The 21,001-nt window shown below is 39.4% G+C and overlaps 1 protein-coding gene across 1 annotated transcript in view; it reads left to right on the top strand.

Annotated features, from left to right (window-relative positions):
- The first annotated feature begins 549 nt into the window (after positions 1-549).
- etv4 (ETS variant transcription factor 4) overlaps positions 550-21,001 on the top strand; it is a 51,516-nt gene continuing 31,064 nt past the window's right edge. The window contains exons 1-4 of the mRNA XM_084740149.1: positions 550-741; positions 1,734-1,824; positions 2,016-2,063; positions 13,676-13,729. Of these exons, the coding sequence (XP_084596275.1) occupies positions 685-741; positions 1,734-1,824; positions 2,016-2,063; positions 13,676-13,729 (250 nt within the window). The 5' untranslated portion in view covers positions 550-684. The remainder of the gene's footprint in view (positions 742-1,733; positions 1,825-2,015; positions 2,064-13,675; positions 13,730-21,001) is intronic.

The following is a 21,001-nucleotide window of genomic DNA, read 5'->3' as shown; positions in this document are numbered from 1 at the left end:
GTATTCTCCCTAAATCATGTCTGGGACAGAAATGACAGCACACAAGTCACCGCACTTCAGTATAAATTTAGTTAAACTCACTTTTATTGCGCCTTTACGTCGAAATAAATGATGAAAAAAAAGTTCTTGTTGTGTTGGTGCTGTGACTCGACTCAACATCTGTTTCCCGTCACAGTTTCAGCGCTGGACTGTTTCCTAAAGAAAGTGGAGCCTGGCAAATGCGGGCAGACGTGGCAAAAAGCCCAAGAAACAGACCACTAAATAACACTCATAACTCATACACGCTTTACGGCTCAGCTGACATGTTTTTAAACCAGAAAGAACGCAAATAAACCAAACAAAGGTGCACCAAAACTAGAGAAAAAATAGTTCCTAGAGGTGCAAAAACAACAAAAAAGTACCTGAAACTTCTAATGTGACGAGCTGTCTGTCAAGCACAAAAAGAGAGATTTGTAAAGAGGGCAGCAGCCCGCTGGGTAATCACTCGCCATCACTTCCCCTCGGCATTTTTTGTGAATGGAGCTCATTATGCATGCAGCCTCCACGCAGCTCCATTCACAAGCAGCAGCAGCAGCAGCGGCGGCGGCAGCAGCAGCAGCAGCAGCAGCCCTCCCTCCTCTCCTCTCCCTGCAGGCTGCGTGGAGCTCACTCAACTCAGCCTAAATGACCACAAACGGTTAACGGATGGATTATAAGATGGATGGATATTTGGACCAGCAAGTGCCTTACACTTTAGCAAATGTACGTATGGATGAAGTCTCGTGTTACTCCAACTTTTACGCCCGATTTTCTCTAAATAACGACGCGCTCGGCTTTGCTTTCGCTGCGTTTCTCCGTGTCGCGTCTGCAGCACGAGTTTCGTGGCGAACGGCAGCGGTAGAAAACTACTTCTCGGCCCGCTTTAAAAGTGACTCAAAATCTGCACAGACTGAAGCATGAGAAGTGCGGCGTTTATCGGTGTTTGTCAGCGGGTTTCTCGTGTGGGGTAGTTTGGTTTGAGAGCGTGTCAAAATGTGCCAAATGGTCACTTTCTTCAGACGCAAACAGCGCGTTTGTTTTTGCCAGATTGCCTCCAACAACTGAGCAATGTCTTGTTTTTCTATCATCCTCTGCAGCTCATCACTTCTTCTTGTTATTATTAATGTTACTGTTATTATTATTACGACTTTTTGTCAATATTTTGGTGAAATATGTCCAAGTTCTGGCTGTTTCTCCACTTTACTCATGCCACATCAAACATGCTATTGGCTGTTTTGCAGAGCTGCAACGATTGATTGATTATTAATCGACTGTTAAATTAATTGTCAACTATTTTGACAACTGATTAATCACTTTGAGCAAGTTTTTAAGGAAAAAACAGCAAAATTCTTTGATTCCAGCTTCCTAAATGAGAATATTTTCTGTTTTCTTTACTCCTTTATGCCAGTTAAGTGAAAATATTTGGGTTGTAAGCAAAACAGGAGACACTGATTGACATTTTTCACTTTTTTCTGACATTTTATGGACCAAAAACTAATCGATTAATCAAGAAAATAATCAACAGATTAACCAATAATGAATATAATCCTTAGTTGCAGCCCTATTATTACTTTTTGTCATTTTTATGTGTCAAGTGGCTGTTTCCTCACTCTACTCATGCAACATTAAAACACGGCATTGGCTATTTTGACACTAACGTGCTGGACATGCCCTGTTTCTCACTTCTCCTCTTTAACATCTGTGTCTTTTTGCAGAAGTCGCATGGAAATGGGCCCCTAAATAGACTGTTGATGGCAGCGAAAAGGAAATACATGGACACAGAATTACCCCCTCAGGAATCTGAAGGTAAAAAGTCACAGCTTTTTTGCTTTTTGATTTTTTTGCCTTTAGGTTTCTTTACATGACACATGTTTACATCACAGTCTATCAAACCTCAGGCGATGTCAGTCTGGGTATCAGTTACTTAATTTAAATATGGTGTAACTTGTCATTCTGCACTGTGTGCTCATGATACACTCTTTATCTTTTCTGTTTAGACCTCTTCCAGGATTTAAGCCAACTCCAAGAGACATGGCTCACAGAAGGTGAGATTTGCCTCCTTTTAATTTGCACTCTTCTGTGAGGATTTCCTCATCAATGACAGTCTGTCTGGAGAGACTGGTGAACACAGAAACCTAAAAAGAATCCAAAAAAAAGGAACTCTGTTTGTCCAACTATTAAGGAATTATACATACATTATGCTTTCCATGTCCATAAAATGCATTTTATCTGAAATTCTGATTATTGTGAGTGTGTCTTTGGTGACAAAGATGACTTCCTTAAAGGAACAGTTGACCCTAAAATCAAAAATACATATTTTTCCCCTGGCCTGTCGTTCCATCTAATTTTTTGGGGGTGTGAGTGGCAGAGTTTTGGAGATATCAGCCATATAGATTACTGCTTTCTCTCCAGTGTAATGGAACCAGATGGCATTCAGGTTGTGGTGCTCAAAGCACCAAAAAAGATGTCTCTGTCTAGAAATCATGACCTGGTTACTCAAGATAATCCACAGACGTGCAGTAGAATCTACCAAAACTAATTTCTTACCACAAGAAAGAAAGCAGTTCCTACATGAAACTGCTCACAACCAGATCTGTGGACTATCTTGAGTAACAGAGTCCTGATTTCTAGAGAGAGACACTGCTGTTGAGTTTTTCAGATGTATTTTTGGTGCATTAAGCACCACAAGCTGAGTTCCATTATATTGGAGAGAATGAAGACGTCTCCAAAACTCTGCAACTTACCAAAATTATCTAGCTGGATAAATAACACTATAGGTAAGGGGGGAAATATCACTTTTCAGGCAAAATATGCAACAATTAAAAAAAAAAAAAAAAAAAGACAATGTATAGAGTCATAAAAACATAATCCATCCATTCCATTCCATTTATCACTTGTGAACCACTAGAAGTGTGTGCTGACGTCTGTATCTGCAGAGGTCCTGCAGCCCTCTGTCTGTATTCACTCATTTCCTCATTATTTTGCTGCGCTTGGGACAATTTACCAATCCATAATTTCAGTGTTTGACAGCTCAAACAAATCCTACCAATCCTTCCTTTGCAGCTTTCCATCACACAGAAAAAAAACATTGAATCTCAAACTCTGTGATCACCATGAATGCTCATTGTTTCCAGGTTTTCTGTCAGTGCTTTTCTTTCATAAAACTGTGACTATGCTCCTCAGTTAAGCTGAATCTCACTTGAGAGCCCCAAACTTTCTGATGCAACACACATGCTCATAAACCATACAACACAAAAAAAAAAAAAAGAAGAAAAAGAAAAGAAAAGAAAAAGAGGCCAGAGAGAACACAGACGGGACATTATTAGCTTTGAGCATGTCCTATTTTGGCCATGTTGGCATGTAGCATGCGTGCCAGCCGGCGGCCAATGCAAACAAACAGGCTATTTGGCTTGTGTCACTCAAAGGCACATAGCAATGAAATGAGGCCCAGTCGGAGGCAATTGTCAGCTAGTAGACTTAATAAGTGCGATGATGATGTGAGCCCTAATAGAGTAATTATACTGTATGTCAGGAGGAGGGGAAACAACAGCAGCAGCCGTGAGTCATTGGGCCTGTTTTTCAGTTTAACCTGGAGCACAACAGTGGCTGAATGTGCTCCGAGCTGCGAGCAGAAATGAGAACTGCACCAGGAGGTGTGAATTCTGTTGCTTTGATGTGCTTTGATGTGGAGCTTTAAAGGGAAATGCCACTAACTTTTTGACATTTAATGCGAACCGCCACATCAACTTGATAAATCCTGTTTAAAGCTACTACAAAGAACGTTCAGAATTTGTTGATTTTGGAGGCCCCTGTGGACAAAAGTGGTAGTTTCCACTGTAATAACCATAAAAATAGCATCACATCTAAAGAAAAATCTCTTCTTGCTTCTTTTTAACTGTTTCTTAACCAGTTAAAACTCCTTGTAGTGGCTTTAACGTCCCCCTTCATTAGGAATAAAATGTTTTACTTGTTGCTCCTTTACTTGACTGTTCGAGCGTCACTGTGCAGAGTGAAGTGTGCGTTGGCGTGTGCAGAGTTTGACACCAGAAGGCTGTTTTCACGTGCATCTCCTGGATTGGGACCGTTCCTCTGTGCTCTGTGTTTCCCTTAAATCTGAGTTTAAAAGCGATTCTGTGAGTCGTGGTCCAGTGCGTACCTTTTACAAGTGTGATGTGGGACATGGAAGCATCCAGGGCGCAAACACTGGGAACTGCCTGCCTTAAAATGTTGAAATTGCATGTTGATTGGTTTCAGATTGAGGGAGAAGGAAACGCTGTGGTTTTTGTGGAGTTTTTTGTTGAAAAACATATAAGGCAGGATTATTATTCCAAGCAGAGATGTTTTAAGACACGTCTGTGGGGTAACTTTGGTGTTTTTCAACATGTTTTCCCATGATTCTTTGGTCCAGTATTGAGTGAGGCCGCTGCAGCCGTCAACCATCAAACAGGCTGTGGTGTTATCCTCATGGGCGATTTGAAACTGTCAAATTATGTCCACTAAAAATGCTTTCTTTTGCTGCTGATGGGCTCAGATTGTTATTTTCAGTGTCTGACAACATTATGGAAAGGATCCCTACAGAGATGGATGTTTTTTAAAAGAGTAAAATCCATTTTGTTTAACCAGAAACAGCTATTTTAGCATCCTCACCAACAGCACCAAACTCCATTTACAGAAACTGTGTAATCTTTGTGAAACACAGTTCTTTTAAACTCAACTGAAACAAAATAAAAATCAACAAAACTGTCTGGTTTGACTTTTCGCTGCTCCAACAATCACCTGCACTATTTTTTTTTGGGGGGGGGGGGGGCAAAATAAATCCTTAATTCACCACGTTGGATATGAAAATGGATCAGGAGAGGGGCGAGAGGGAGGTCGGACATCAGAGAAACGGCGTGTAGAAACAGAGTTTTTTCACTTCTGACTTGGTGAATTAATAGTTTATGTTGACCAAAACAGAGTTGGTGATTGTTTAAACGGCGGACAGATGAACCAAGATGGTTTTGATCAGTTTTATTTTGTTTCTGTGGAGTTGTGAGATGATCACAACAACAATGATAAAAGTACTGTTTCTGTAAATGGATCTGGCATTAAATTGACTGAAACAAAAAGGTCTCTCCCTGTAGGGATCCTTCCCATAATGTTGTCAGGCACCTAAAATGAAAATGTGTCAGCAGCAGAACAAGCACTTCGATGGTTCACAGTTGCCTGTAAAGGTTACACTGCAGCCCGTTTCATGGCTGACACCGGCAGCCCTTTAAGTTGTGTCAGAAATGTGCTTTTATTTTCTATATTACTGCTATTCTTATGAAGTGACTAGACAGGGCATGTCTGGGTGGCGCTCTTAAGCAATTTTCTTAAGTAGTTTCTCATACATACATAGGAATCTTATGTCACCTTCAAACAATACGAGTTCCAATATTGACTTTGAGTCATACGCAGACGTTAACTGTCCAGCAGGTCAGCAAACTAGAGAAGTGAGACGGTTACAAACTCAGACTCTGTGGAAGTGGCTGTGTCTGACAGACATTTAAATGGAGCCCACTCCCTGCCCCGGCTGATGTTTACAGTGAACAATGCCGGGTCCACGTTAGCTTTCTCACCTTTTCTCATGCAGCGTCAAAAAAACCTGCAGGTTCGCTTCACACCAGCGTCTCACGCAGACAAAGACACAAGAGCCAATAAAACTGCGACAATGGGTGTCGCTTCAAAGTTGGAGCCTAATTTGTATTCACAGATTTCATTGTAAAGGCTTAAAGGTTCAGTTTGACCCCCGCTACCTGAGGTAGTATACAATCTTTAAAATAATTTAGGTTTTATTTGTCCAGGTTGAGATTTATGCCGCCACTTTACAATGTTGGTGAGGAGAAATTAGTTTGTGATTCTCAAAGGTTTGAAAAAATATATTTAAATTTAAATGTAAAAAGTTTTAAAGCTGGAGTAGGCTTTGGGGAAAGTTATATAATAACCTTTAAGCAAAATGTAAGTTGAGAAAATGAAATTGCTCCACCCCTTGGCTGTGTTTTCAGTAGGACTTGACCAATACTGGATTTTTGGGACCAGTGCCTTTTATATTATGGAGTGAAAAAAATTCCAATATCAACATATAGGTCGGTATTTCTTATAGTGTCCAGTTTTTTGTCCAGTGATCCCTCAAAAATGTCAAATATTTGTGACAAAAGTTACATGATGGAGGCAGGATATTTTACAGTTTAAAGGGACAGTTCACCCCAAAGTCTTGTGGCGCTCAAAGCCCCCAAGAAATGCATTTGAAAGTTTCAAAACTAGTGTCTCTTTCCCAAAAATCATGACCCAGTTACTCAAGATAACAGTCCAGTCCACAGTCCTTGTTGTGAGCCATGTAGGAACTACTTTCTTTCTAGCAGAAAGAAAGTAGTTCTGGTAGGTTATACTGCATAAAGAATGGTTTTGAAGTTTTCAGTTTTGCTTTGAGCATCACAAGCCGAGTGACATTTAGTCCTTTTATATCGGAGTGAAGGCAGACATCTCTACTGCTGATATCTCCAAAAAATATGTATTTTGGATTTTGGGGTGAACTGTCCCTGTAAGAATAAAACACCGGCTACCAAAGAAATAGTCCCTAAGAAAACAGATAGAGGAGAGGAATAGATAAAACAGGAAATATTCACATTGGAGGAGCTGAAATCAAGAGAATTTGCTTTTTCTTCTTTAAAAAAAAAATACTCAAACTGATTAATCACCTATTAAAACAGCTGCAGATTAATTTGATGAAAGATTAACAATTGATTAATCATTGCAGCATTGTAGCATTTACCTCCGTTGTATTGAGGTGGCAGCAGAAATCAGGCAGATAAACCTCAAAATTTAAACTTATCTGCATGGCCAGACAGAACTGTGAGGTAGTTTTTGGTTTTTGGTGAACCAAGAGGGTTTTTTTTTTTTTAAATGTCCTGAGTTTACAAATTGGGTGGCAGCTCATTGTTGAGTCACAGAGAGTGAAGGAGCAACAAAAAAAAAAAGCAGAACAGAAAGATGGAAGTGTAACTTTATCAAAGTGTTATTTAACCCTAAGTACTGGCTTGTTTTCAGCTTCCCCGGCTTAGACCTCTCCTTTCCTGTTGCATTAATTAAAGACCTTATCATGACTGATTGCAGTTGTGAGGGATTCACCAAGATTGTAAAAGCTGGGTAGCTGGAGGGTTTTTTGTTTTTTTTTCTGCCAAAGGAGAGCGGAAGCGAGCGAGAGACAGAAAGGGTGAAGCTCTGAATGGCAGGAGTTCAGGAGCTTGTCACATCTTGTCTCATTTTGGCCTTTAGGTTTATATGACTGGTGCTGCTTTAGCTCCTCCCAGGATCTCCCACTGAGGGGAGGCAAAAAAAAAAAAAAGTCATTCAAGGTGCCTGGAAGCATCGGGGAGAACATGCGTCTGCGCTCGTATAAACACACTTTCCTTCTTGTGCTGACTTGCATCTCAAAGCCCCTGACGAGGTGTTCCTGGAAACAAATCAGATACACATGCAAGCACACACACACACACACACACACACACACACACAGGAAAGTGCACAGACACAAGCACACACCAGGGTTTGCGATAATGTCTGATGCTCATCATCCGTGTTTCTTTTCCTCCTGCGTCTTTATGAGGTCCAGCGTGTTCCGTCTTGGACATGTTGAAACTAGTGGAGATGATTGATTGTTAGATCTGCAGAACTAAAATATTGGCCGCTGCTCTGTCTCATGCAGCAGCTTTATTTCTCTTCCCCCTGAGGGCGCAGGACTGAAAAGTTAAAAAGGGGGTAATATTATTATGGTATAGTAAGCCACAGGATGTGGAGTTGTATAAGAAATCAATGTAATTTATCAGAACATGCTCCAAATGCCGTCATCCTGTTTCCTCTGTACAGGAAGGAGCAGTGTGACGACAAGAAAGTGGATTTGAATTTCTTATTTCCTCTTTTTGTCCTCTGTCTCTGCTGCTGTATGACTCTGTGTCTCTTGAGTTTTGGTTTCTGTGTTGTGTATCATCGTCTGGAAACAGTAACCGGTGCATGAAGCGAGGGAGAGAAGCGGCTCTTGAGGTTGAATGCTGGGTCAGATTTAGGTTCTTGGTGAGGTTACAATCAGAGTCTTGGTGGATTCTGCAAATATCTACTTTTAGACTGGGCTGCACCAACAAAAATTATCTAAAACTACATTTCCATAATCTAAAGTCTAAAAACATGAAACATATGTTATATATTTTGTTGATTTTTGTAGTTATTATCCCAAATGTTTCTAACAATGTTCAAATGCAGAATTTATTGAAGGAAATTGGTGAATGTGACTAAATGAAATGTGACTAAAACTTAAATATTACCTCGTCCATGAACATGATTTCTGCTTCAGTCATGTCAGATTGTCATCAGCTATGATGGTTGGAAGACAACAACTCCACTCGACATCAAACTATGAACCCTAGCAGCAGGACTTGTGTATTGTGCTTTTATCTGACATTATTTCTAAAGAGAGTTTAGCAAAACTAGGTTTAAAATGAGTAAATCCAGATTTAAAACTAAAAGATTATTGATGTAAATTAGCTTTTGCAAATTAAAATACATGAATAAATTTGTGAGCTGTTGGGACCTAGGAAGTATAAAAGAGAGGGGAAAACAATTAACTTTTGGCTGCTCTGTATTCCTTAATAAAATGCTACATTGTTTGCTACCTAGCTAAGAAGTTAACAGAAATGTTACACTGTTATCCAGCTAGCTAAAAATATAACAAACATTACTATGTTTGGTCTAAAACTGTAACAAAATGTTATACTGTTTGCTAGCTATCTAAAAGGTTAACAAAAGGTTACTTTGTTTGTTAGCTAGCTAAAAAGTTAGCTAGCCTAACGTTACTCATGATAGTTTGGCAGAGAAGTTCTAAGTTCTCCTTTGAGGAAAATTTGTTGGCCAAATTAATGGAGCAATGTGACCAAATAATAGAAGAAAAATAAAAGGACGACAGCACAATGTAAAGTTTGTTGCTCCACCATCTGGCAGAACAACAGTTTCCTTGTTGAACCTTAAGAGAAATTCAGCAGCATCGTAAAATTCACCTGGGTTGAGCTTGTCCTTTTGAGGAATTTGAGCTAGGTATTTTAAAAGTTAAAGCTCCTCAAGTGCAAGTTAAAAGTTTGAAAGTTAAATGGAGGTTTAAATTGGCCGTTAAACGTAATCATTACTTAATTTTAAACTGTTTTTAAAGTTTGGTGCAACATAATTTGAAGTTAAATCAGATCAGAGATTACAAGGAAGTGTTATTATTTGTTTTAAAAAGTCTGTGTGGGAATCCTTTGTCCATTTTTAGTGAGCGAGTGGTGCTAAAGTACCCGCAACATGGTGCCACTTTGTTTTGTAGCCTATTACGCCCCTGATTGAGTTCATGATATTTAATGATACCCATCAACTTTTCCCTACCAGTTCAGCTTGTACCATGACGTAAGTGTGAGTCCCGAGCGGTGGAAACACTTTAAAACCCCAGAAACTCGTGGAGCTGGAGCGGTGCCAGATTAAAAGGTTGCCTTCCCTGTTTCTGCTCTAGGTTTAGGGTTAGGCTGTTAATTCAAGGGTAGGCGAATCAAAAAAAATGCCAGCGTGCTCACGGCTCAGTGGATGAATTTGACCTCCTCACCCCTCGTAGGGTGTTGGCAGTCGAATGATTTGAGCTTTTCTGACCCGTTTGTGTGACTCAGTGTCCAAAGCTCCAACGGGACAATTGTGAATGGGTTTGGATTCCTAAAAAAAAAAGAGCTGTACAATAGTGTCTGTCTAGCTCTGCTGCACCTGGGCTTGGCACCACTGGCCGAGCCTTTTCAGTTAGATCCTAGATGAGTTTCATTATGAGAGAGTGTTAATGAAACTGTACACCACTGCAGGTCATTACGTATCAGAACCAGATATCACACATATCACTGCACTGACTTGTCTATTTTTACAAATCACTGGAGGCTCAGTGACACTTTCATTTATGCCTCACTGCATTTTGACCAATACCATATGGGCTGCTATATGGTCAGAACAAGGAAATTCTGTCAATTTAAATAGTTAACAGGGAGTTGATTTTTATATAAACTGCTTTTCTCCCATGGCACTTGATCTGATTTGTTTCAACAAAGGAAAAAAACACCATAATGTCCTCATGCTTCTATTGAATTGAAGCAGTAAAAACATGTATAAATAATGTTGTATTGTTGTCAAATTTAAACTTGAGACAAGGTACGGCTAAAAACTGTGGTCCCATTGTGTTTTCTAGCTAATAAGACCCAGTTATAGATCAACTTCAGGCATCTGTTTGGAAAAAAGACGGAAAAGAAAACCTACTTTAAACCAATCTGTGTTTAGTAAATCCAACTTTTCATTTCAAGCTAAATTAACGTTTGATAACCCATTAGCTACTGTGAGACAACAGCATTCAAATCCTTCCTCGCTAACATTAACACATAAAAAACACACTGCAAAAATTCTTGTAACTTTTGTGTTGTAATCTGTATGAAAGGTTACACAGAAATATGTGTACTGGTTAGTAAAATGTTACATAAGGTCACTGACTTGATCAGAAAATTTCTGAGGCCGAATGAAAAGACCATAAGACAATTAATGTTAGCATTAGCAAGCTGATTGCAGCCAGTATGTTTTACTTCCAGGATTAGTGTTAAATGATAGTTCAGAATTCATTTATGTCTTTCCTATTATATCATATAACACTATTAAATGGTAACATTAGCTAGGAAGTGACTGAATGCTAACGTTAGCTGGCTTATCAAATATGATGTTTGTTTTTTTTTGTTCTTAAAAAATGGGTCCATTTCCCTCCAGATTTTCTCCAGCCCTTGTCTTTCAGTTACTGATCAAATTGGAAGTGTTTAAATGATAATGTTATAGTGTTATACTCTGTACGTTTTTACGACTTAAAACTTGGAACACAGTAGTACGACACTTGAGCTTCCCTGAGTGTGCTGTTAGACGAAAATGGCCGCTGTTGTTCAGGAACAGCTTTGATTTTACTTTGCGTATATCTGGAATAGGTGTTTCAGGCTTATGTTACATGAATTTAAAGGACGGGGAAGGGAAATATCTGAGTGTGACCACAGAAGACACCCTAATTCACTTCCATTTGACAAGAAGATCTGAGAAATGTTTTAACCTTAACTTGCTCTTTTTTCACTCCCCCACTTCTCCTCCTGATTTGAGTCTGGTGTCCCTGTTCTTGATTCCTCATCTACCATCAGGAAAGATGAAATCCAGACTCCTGTTAGATTGTTAGACAAATGTCCCCAACACTTTGGGACAGAGAGAATCTGAATAGCTGGTTTGTCACAGCGCTTGACAGATTTCCACACTTGTTTAGCCAGAACAGCCTGTTTAGTCTGTCTGGATTTCTACAATGGAAATGGAAAGAAACTAGTTAACAGCTGGTAGAAGAAACCAGATGTGTGACTAGTTTTGACTTCCAGTTGGACATCAACCAGTCAATTAATTAATTAGCCGTCAGCTATTAAATTAAGCGCCAACTATTTTGATAACCAATCAATCATTTCGACTGTTTTTCAAGCAATTTATCTGTTTTCAGCTTCTTAAATGTGAATATTTTCTGGTTCCTTTCGTTCTCTGTGTCCAGCAACTGAATATTTTTGGGGTTGTGGACAAAACATATATATCTTAATATATTATTATTATCATTATTATTAATATCTTAAATAGTTATGAATATTTTTGACATATTGAACACATTGGGTCTCCATGAGAGCTGCAATGATTAATCAATTACGAATCAATTATTACATTAATTGATTAATCTCTTTGAGTATTTTTTTAAGAAAACAAAAGCCATAATTCCAGATTGTTCCAGACAGAATATTTTCTGGTTTCTTTACTCCTCTATGACGGTTAAAGGAACGTCTTAAGGTTGTGGGCAAAACAAGATGATTTAACTGATCAATTAATTAAGAAAATGATCAACAGATCAATCAGGCAGATAAATAATCTTTAGTTGCAGCCTACTTGATTTAAAGACATAAGATCAATGGGGGACATTGGGGAGTGAAATATCAAAAAATACATTTCAATTAAAAAAAAACTGCTGGATCAAATGATTTGCAATAAATTCTTACTGTGCAAAGAAAAGATAATGACCTGAGCAGTGTTGGACAGTAGTGGCGTTACAAGTAGCGGCGTTACTAGTTTAACTATATTTCTCAGTAACGTGGTCGTAACGTCGCTGTTTTCTTCATCAAATAGCTTTTCAGTGGTGAAGCTACTGTAGTGATCAAATAACGCGGTAGCGTCCACAGAAGCTACATTTTCCCACGCATTTCTAAACCTTAAATGCGTCTTTCCATGTGACGTCATGTACCTGCCCTCCTGCTGATGCCCGCCATAGACTGGGTAGAAAAAAATGCCCGCGAAGGCAGCGGGGGGAGCGCGCGCAGCAGGACACAGTGGCAGAGGAGAGGGCGGAGACGTGTACGTGTCGTGAATCTCCATGGCCAAACCTTAACAAGTTCATGTTACTTATCCAGTTCTCACAGAACAGTTACACGTCCCGGTGTTTACTGTGGAACCTAAAAGAAAAGATCCTGTCAACATCCAAGACGTCCAACATAAATTTAAGGACACACGTTCAGGTATTTCCCGAAGTTAAACACAACAACCGCTAGCTAAGCTAATCATCACAACGCAGTCAGCAAACACCAACAGCTAACATGGCGCTAGCTAGCAACATGTCCTGTGGCAGCAAAAGGAAAAAACTCAGTGTGTGTGTGTGTGTGCGCGTGAAGGGAATTTAGGCAGGAAGAGGTAAGAAAAATAAGAAGACAGGAGAAGCTTATGTTACTCAGAAATATTACTTCTGCAGGGTTTTTTTTTTTAACAAACTTCTCTACAGAACCAAATTGTTGTGGTCAGTTTAAATAAATAATTTGATATTTGTGTATCTGGCTCCTAGTACTGAAGGGGGCTAATAAATATACTGCTAAACACAGACAGACAGATACATAGATACTTTATTTCTTCTTTAAAAAATAGCTTTGATGTAGTTAAGCTGTTTTTGTCATTTTATTGTAGCTTAGCTTGCTACATTTCTCTGGTGGGTAGCTTCAGTGTAGTGAAGCTTCATTTAATGGAGAATAACTTGTAGCTGAGCTCACTACATTTTTCAAGTAGCTTGCCCAACACTGGACCTGAGTTGTAAAAGTATTGATTAATGTCATAATTTCATGTTTATATTAATGATTATTTATGACATGTAGAACTCTTTGGGTCTTTATACTTGAAAGTTACGAGGTTAGCTCTACATGTCTCTTTTTAATTGGCTGAAATCTCTCAGCTTCAGTCAAAATACTTCCAAGAAATGTTATAAATGCCACATGAAACCAGGCTGGCAGTGTGATGCCACTCAGGAGCTCCATGTTCTTGTGTATTGATCTATGTGTGAGCAAAGTGCTGGCACGCTGCAATGATCATGAAGTGAAATGAAGGTCGCCTGAATATGAAACGCAGTCTCGCTCTGACTCCAATTTCAGAGGAAAGAAACAGTAAGACGGGGGAGGAAGGAAATGAGACACAGAGAAAGGTCAGATTTGGTCGAAAATATAATAATAATAATAATGTTAAAGTCATGGTTGCTCTTGTTTTTTTCTACTTTCAGCTCAGGTTCCTGACAGCGATGAGCAGTTTGTTCCTGATTTCCACTCAGAGAACTGTGAGTACTCCACTTTACATTTCTGTGCCCTCTTAGTCTATGTGTATTAATGTATTGCATGTATGTGCATGTCACCGAAATCAGATTTTCTTTTTTTGCTTGTTTATTCAATCCATGCAACATGAAGATCTGTGCACAGACAGTCTCACTCATCCTTCAGATTTGTCCAGTTGGCCTGCTCATGTAAAGTATGCATGTCATGAGAAAGTGAGGTTGAAACCGGCGGTCAAATTTGGGCTGTGAAACCGCCAGAGGCTTAGGTGGGGATACTGTAACCCGCTGATGTTACAGTAATCTCTTTGGCAGACAAAGCTATGCAGAAACAGAAGGCCTAATGAGCCAGTCATCGTGAAGTGAATTTGGATGCCGGCGTTATGTGCTGCCGTCATCCATTTGCATGCCTTTGAAAAGCTGAATGGGTTCGGCCCAGGAAACCAGTAAAAAATTATTCAGGGCCCAGGTACAAAGATTTCCCTTTGTGCAGCGTCGGAAGGTGTAAAATGGAAAAGCAAATTCCTGGGCTGCACAACTGAGCAGCTATTTGAATGACTTTCCCTTTCTTGTTGTGTCTTAACAATGGTGATTCAGGATCTGGGTGGGAGTACGTGTCGCTCTACAAACAGTTTTTTATGTCCCATTCAACGCGCACTGTAAAAAACCTACAGGAACATAGTGGAATCAACTAATCGTTTTCTGTTAAATGTATGAAATATACACGCTTTATTTATTCAGTCTGATTAAACTTTAACTCGTTAAATTAAGTTTCTAAAGAAACACAGTCAGCATACGAGCAGACTTCCCAGCATGCATTTTTTTGAGGGTTAAAACTTCAAGGCAACTTTCCTCAGTAGATGTTTGATTTTTGAGCCCAAGGCAAACTCTTCGGTTTGATTAAATTTTTAAACTTTTAGTTTATTTCAAAACAAAGTTTGGGTTTGATTCAAAACTCAGCTTCTTTACAGTGTTCTTATTATAGTTTGAAGAAAACATATAATAAAAACTTAATACACTTTAAGATAAGTCATAATTGCACCATTGGACTTGTAATAAATTTTAATAAAATTCACTGGGAGCAGTTTGTCTTTGTACTGATGAGGGAACAAAGTGTCTCCAACAGGAGAAGCTGCAAGTTCCTTGTGTAAAATTAAGGACTGACTTTTCAAACTGAGAAAATATAAAAGGAAATTTGTCTGTCAGTCTCAAAAACAACTGAATTAATATCAAGTGAATTTGACTAGAAAAGTTTGTTTGAAATCATTACAGAATTATCTCAACTTGTCTTTTGAAATTCAGTCAACAAGACATGTAACTTTTTAAAAGAATTACTTTAAACAAATGCAACTCATAATTTCAAAGCAGCTGTCTTCACCAGATTTTTGATCTAATTAAATCAAACTCAAACTGTTTAGATTTGAAATAAACTAAACAGAGTTTTGCTGACCTTTCATTTTTTTGTTGAGATAACTTACTTTTCTTCTTTAGATAAATTTGAATCTTTGAGTTTTATAAACCCTCAAAAAGTGTATTTAAAGAAATTAGTCTCAGTTTCATTTTCACTTCAGTGGGTTTAAAATACAGATTTTGGGGGGTTTCTAAAACTGACAGAAGTTTTGTTGAGAGAATTTACTCTACTTTAAATAAACATGAGTTCATTACACTTTTTCAAAACTCAGAGATTGAGTTTGGCTCAAAACATAAAAATCTATTAGAGTAAGTTGCCTTTAAATTTTACATTTCCAAACCTTTCATTTTTACAGTCAGAAAGTCAAAAGACTTAAAGTTAGAACAACTTATGTCATAAGTAAAAATAAATACTAGAAATTTTAAGTTGAATTAACATGAATAAAATAAATGATATCAACAAAACATTATTAACTGGTAAAACTTTTTTCAAAACTTAAGAGTTTAATTTTACCTCAAAACTCAAACATCTATTTAAGTACGTTGCCTTGAATTTTGCATTTTCTCAACTTTTTAAAAATGTTTACAGTGCACTGTAGACTTTCCCATCTTTAGCAATGACACTGAGGTGGTTGCTAAAGAGAACTTGAAATACCTCAAGAATAATCTCATCCCGTGGCAGCTTAGAGTCGCCGTCAAAGACACTTCCTCTCATTGAACGCCATGTGTCTTTTGTGTGTAAACATCATGTGATTTAAAGCAGCTCCGAGTCACAACTGGTCAGCCCCTTCAGTGACACGTCCTTTGCAACACTGTCGCTCCATGTTGGCCAACAATGCCGAGGAGGAAGTGCAGATGAACCCCGGGGGCACGCAGAGGCCATGTCTACTTAACCCCCTGACCTGTCAGCCAATCAGCTGTCAGGCCTCTGCTAACGGTTGACCAGGGTATGATTTGCGGGGTCAAGGGGGCTTCGGTTTGACGGGCAGCTCACTTATACACGGCAGAGACACTCCCGCGTTGACAGACAGTGTCCCTGCTGGTCCTAGTCAATAGCCGCTGAGTCCAGTGAGAGCATCTCTATTCAGCTTTGACTTGTGAAAAATTGAAGCTGACAAGTGACTAAAAATATATTCATCTGTGTGTTTGTTCCAGATCCTGTATGTGGTCTATTAAAAGCATTCAAAGGCTTATCTTTTCCCATACTCGACTAAAGACACTCTCAGTGTGTGCCGTACTTTTAAAAACAGGTGACTCACCTGTTTTGGAAACTCTTGCACATAAAAAAAGAGCATAAAGCAAAGCTCTAATCCCAGGTGACCGGAATATAATTGAGGCTTGCATTGAAAACGGCGCCCTGGTAAAATTAAACATTGTTGTTTACTGAGTCAGGTTGTTACCTGCTGGGGCGTGGTGGTGACAGAGAGGGGAGAGACGGAAAGAGGAACAGCTAAAAGAAGAGACGTGAAAACACTGGGACATGTTGGAATGCTAGATTAAGGAAGGGGGGGTGGGGGGGTTAAAGGAGGGATTGTGCAATACCTGCACATCTGGTAAATCTATCTCATCTGGTTCATTCTCGCTCAGTTCACAGCTAACAAGCGTGCTCTGTCTGCAGGCTGCCATTGAGGGAAGGTTATACAAACATGCAGATTTTATGTACTTGCTGACCTGCTTGTGTGTGTTTAAAGGTAATTAAGACATTGGTGATAACACTGCACCATAGTTTTTCCATTGAACTTTATGTGATTGGAAGTCTTAAAGGGACAGTAAAAAAAAACAACATATTCCTCTAATATAATGGAACTAGATTGCACAAAATACATTTGAAAGACTCAACAGCAATGAAATGATGGTTACTCAAGATAATCCACAGACCTTGTTGTGAACAGTCTCATACAGGAATAATTTTAATTCTATTTAATTCCATCTGGCAAATGAATCACTGTACTAATGGAAGTGTGCATCTACTCATGGAAGAGAGGCTCAGTATGGGTTGTTTCTTTGTCAAGCTGTAATGTTGGCACGGCTGCACTAAGTAGCGCAGTATTACGGTCATCCCCCCCCCCCCCAAGACTTTTCTGCCTAGACACACCCTACTGTGCTCTGATTGGTTGCAAACACGAGTGTAGATATTGGCAATTGGTAGAAAGTTAGCAAGGAGGTTGTGAGTGAAAGAATGGATCAAACACATTACTCTCATCCAGGAGACTCGGCTTTGTGTCCTATGCAAAGCGTTATTTTTCCTATCCCAAGACTGTGCTGCCAAGTCCCACCCTCCTGTGCTGTGATTGACTACTACTATTAGCTTGTAGCCGTTGCCTCAAACCAGAGAGTCTATTTTAAGGATAAGACATGATCTTTTAATAGATTTACCATAGTAGTTTTTGTTCTTAAACCTTACCAAACTGTGGCTGAAAACTGAAAAAAAGTCAGTTTAAAAAAGAGTAAACAGTGTGCAAAATAATTTACTCACTCACTATCTAGGGATTTCTACGTAGAGGACTATATATGGAGCTAGCTATCTATTTAAGAAGGAACTCTTTTGGACACTACACTCTGCACTGTTAGTTACGTCACTGCAGTCGTTTTTCTTCTAGCACGATGCATTATGGGATATATTGCTTGGTATGTTGTACACTACTTTTTATGATGCATCGTGGGATACTTTGAGTTGAGTCAGGACACCAAACCAAGTCTCCTGGGTGAGAGTTGTGATCTGTTCTTCCGCCACAACCTCCTTGCTTAATTTCTCCCAACCGCCAACATATCTACACTTGTGCTCACAACCAAGGAACTATTTTCTTTCCACCAAACTGTTCAGCCGGGAGGATCAATGCTCTTACTAGTTCGCTGGTGCTAACATCATCTGAGCAGGACGCCATTAATGGTTACATCCTACATGAAACTGCTCACCACGTCGTCTGTGGATTAACTTGAGTAACCAGGTCATGATTTCTGGAAAGAGACATTGCTTTTCTTTTTTTCTTTTTTTTTTTTTTTTTGGTGTTTTGAGATCGTGAATTCTTCAGACATTTTTACTGCTGATATCTTCAAAACTCAGCCTAGATGGATAAATAGCACTACAGGCCAGAGGAAAAACCTGCATTTTTGATTTGTGGGTGAACCGTCCCAGTAGAAGAATGATATGATTTTAATCTCACGCTCATCAGGAGGAGAGGAGGATTAATGTTTGGTTTTTGGGTGCTGACAGCACCTTCAGGGGTTATCCTCTCCTGACGCTGGGCTGTCGGACTCACTCCTTTGTCTGTTCGCCGCCTGCGGGGGAAGACGCACATGGAGTTGTCAGTCAAATTTATAGTGCACATACTTAATTAAAATAGTTTGAACATGTCATTCCTTCACATTTTGTGTCAGAAAACACTAAAAAGGCCCCGGTCGGAGCATTTATCGGGGCCTCGTCTGCGCCGAGAGCTCGTTCTTTGTCCAAGTATGTTGTTTACACTTGGAGCAGCTCGAGAGATGTGACCCATTCATAAATTTTCTTCCCTGCGTGCGTAAGAGGAAGTGTGCCTCTCCCTCCCCCCTCTCTCCCTCTCGCTCTCAGTCCTCTGCTGCTCTCTCCTTCGCTCTTCATTCATAAAAAAGCCCTACAGTACTACAGATCGCCCCCCCCCCTTGCTCTCTGACAACCCCCTCCTCTCCGAGTGGATACTCCAAACCCCTCCCTCCCTTCCTGTGTCTGTACAAACTAAGTTGAATTTAAAAATCTGGACCCCCCTCCTCCTCTTCCTCCCCTTTCCCTTTTCTCTCTCTACCTCTCTCTGTCTCTCTCTCTGCGCGCACATTGAGTGTTCCAAGATGTGAACTAATCTAGCGATTTCGGAGCTGTGTGGGACGATTGTTTAGTTTTGTGCCTTGCAGTAATTATATAGGAAGTTGTGGCCATCGAGCGCCGTTACAGTGCTTTTCAGAGAGTGAAGTTTAGCAAAAAGAGGAAGAAGAGAAGAGAAAGAAAATATGAACACACACTTCACAAACTCTGCAGCCTCTTTTTGATTTTTTTCTCTGTAAAAAAAAAGTTGAGAAAAATGATTTTATTGCAACTGTAGCGCTAAAGTTGAGTTTTGTTAAGATGATTCACATTTCCTCTGAAAAAAAAAAATGGAACCTTCTCTAAAAGCAAATGAAATCATTTTTTCAAAAGTTGAGTAAGTTTATTCAAGTGAAAGTGAAAAGTTGCAATTGCAACCATTTAATTTTTAAGGTCCCAAATATTGAATAATCTGTGTTGCAGCTCACTGTAACGGCACTGTACTGTCACGGCAAAAACCTATTTTAATTTGTTCCAGAACTTAAGATTTTGATTCAAAACTTGACCGCACTGAACTTTTCAAAACTCAAAAAGTTTCCTTTAAGTTATGAGTTTACTTAACCTTTTTTTTTTTTTTTTTTTTTTTTTTTTTTTTTTTTTTTTTACAGTCACAAGTAAGCCTGAAGTCTTTGCACTCAAGTCCCAAGTCAAGACTGAGAAGCCTCAAGTCTTAAACTTTGAGTTTTGAGTTCTGAACAAGTTACATTGTGCTCTTCACCAAATGTAATGCAGTTTTAACAACAGAACCTCAAGTTACTGTTTATTTGTGCAACTTCAAATGTTGGAAGTTGTTGTCTTTTTGTTGGTAATTTTTGACGACCGCGTAGTTCATGTAAGTTAAAGAAATTATCTTCGGAATCTTTTTTTTCCAACTGGAGCTCACTATCGTAACATAAGTTCTTTATTTTCTCTCCTGCAACTTGATTGGATGCTGTTGTTTGTTCAAACAAAGTGGTTCTGGGGAATTAGGTGTCGATTTGCTGAAGATGAATATCGTTAATGTCAGTTGATTCAGGAAATGAAGTTTTTAATAATTGGTCTTGGGAGAATACATCAAGTATTTTCAAGTCATGAGTCTAAGTCTTGTTCAAGTCCACAACTCTATGAGGTAATGCTACATGTCCACAGTGACGTCTTTAAATTGCTTTGTTTAGTCCAACTAACAGTCCAAAACCTAAAACTATTCAGTTCACTATCACGTCAGACAAAGAAAACCAGAAAATCTGCTCAATTGAGAAGGTAGAGCTAGATCATCTTTACCATGTTTGCTCAAAAAATGACTTAAAGGTCCAGTGTGCAGGATTTAATGGCATCTAGCAGTGAGCTTGTAGACTGAATCCAACTGAATACCCCTTGCCTCACCTGCCCCTTCCAAGAATGTAGAAGAACCGACAGTGTCCGTGAAAAACGTGTATCCCTGTAAATCTTACACACTGTTCACCCATTGTTTGGCCTAAGTCCAAAAACCCCAAAATATTCAGTTCACTCTCACATCAGACAAAGAAAATCTGTAAATTCTCACAATTGACATGACAGTGTTTAGCTTTTATGCTTAAAAATGACTTAAACGATTAGTTTATAATGAAAAAAAGTTGCAGACTGGTTTAGAAAAGAAAGAAAGAGACAAGAAAGACCCAAGGAAAGAGAGACAGACAGTAACAAGAGAAAGGAAATGTTCCAGTAACTCCTCTCTAACCAAATCCTCCCAGCAGTGCGTCTCTCTGGCTCTGTGTGTTCTGCTTTGTCATGAATTCACAGCCTTCCTCTTGTTTGGGTTGTTTTTCTGGATCAGAACTGGCCCAATCAGGCCCTATTTGGAGCATGGGGCGATGGGTGAAGTGAAGCCCCTCCCTCCCTTCCCGACCCCCCCCCCCCCAACAGAGAAACATGCAGCTCTGTGTTCTCCACTTTCCAAAATACAGCTGCTATGCAACAAAGTGCGCAAAAACAGCCAGGTGCCTGCCAGATATGCATGGATACCGCTCGCTGTACTCGCTCTGGGGAGGCGAGGAGGTTTGTGTTTTGCGGCGCTGTTT

Source organism: Lutjanus erythropterus, chromosome 17 (assembly GCF_056507025.1).
Source record: "Lutjanus erythropterus isolate fLutEry1 chromosome 17, fLutEry1.hap2, whole genome shotgun sequence".
In the NCBI taxonomy this organism is placed as follows: domain Eukaryota; kingdom Metazoa; phylum Chordata; class Actinopteri; order Lutjaniformes; family Lutjanidae; genus Lutjanus; species Lutjanus erythropterus.
Note: the sequence above shows the minus strand (reverse complement) of the source record. Positions and strands in the feature narration are given on the sequence as shown.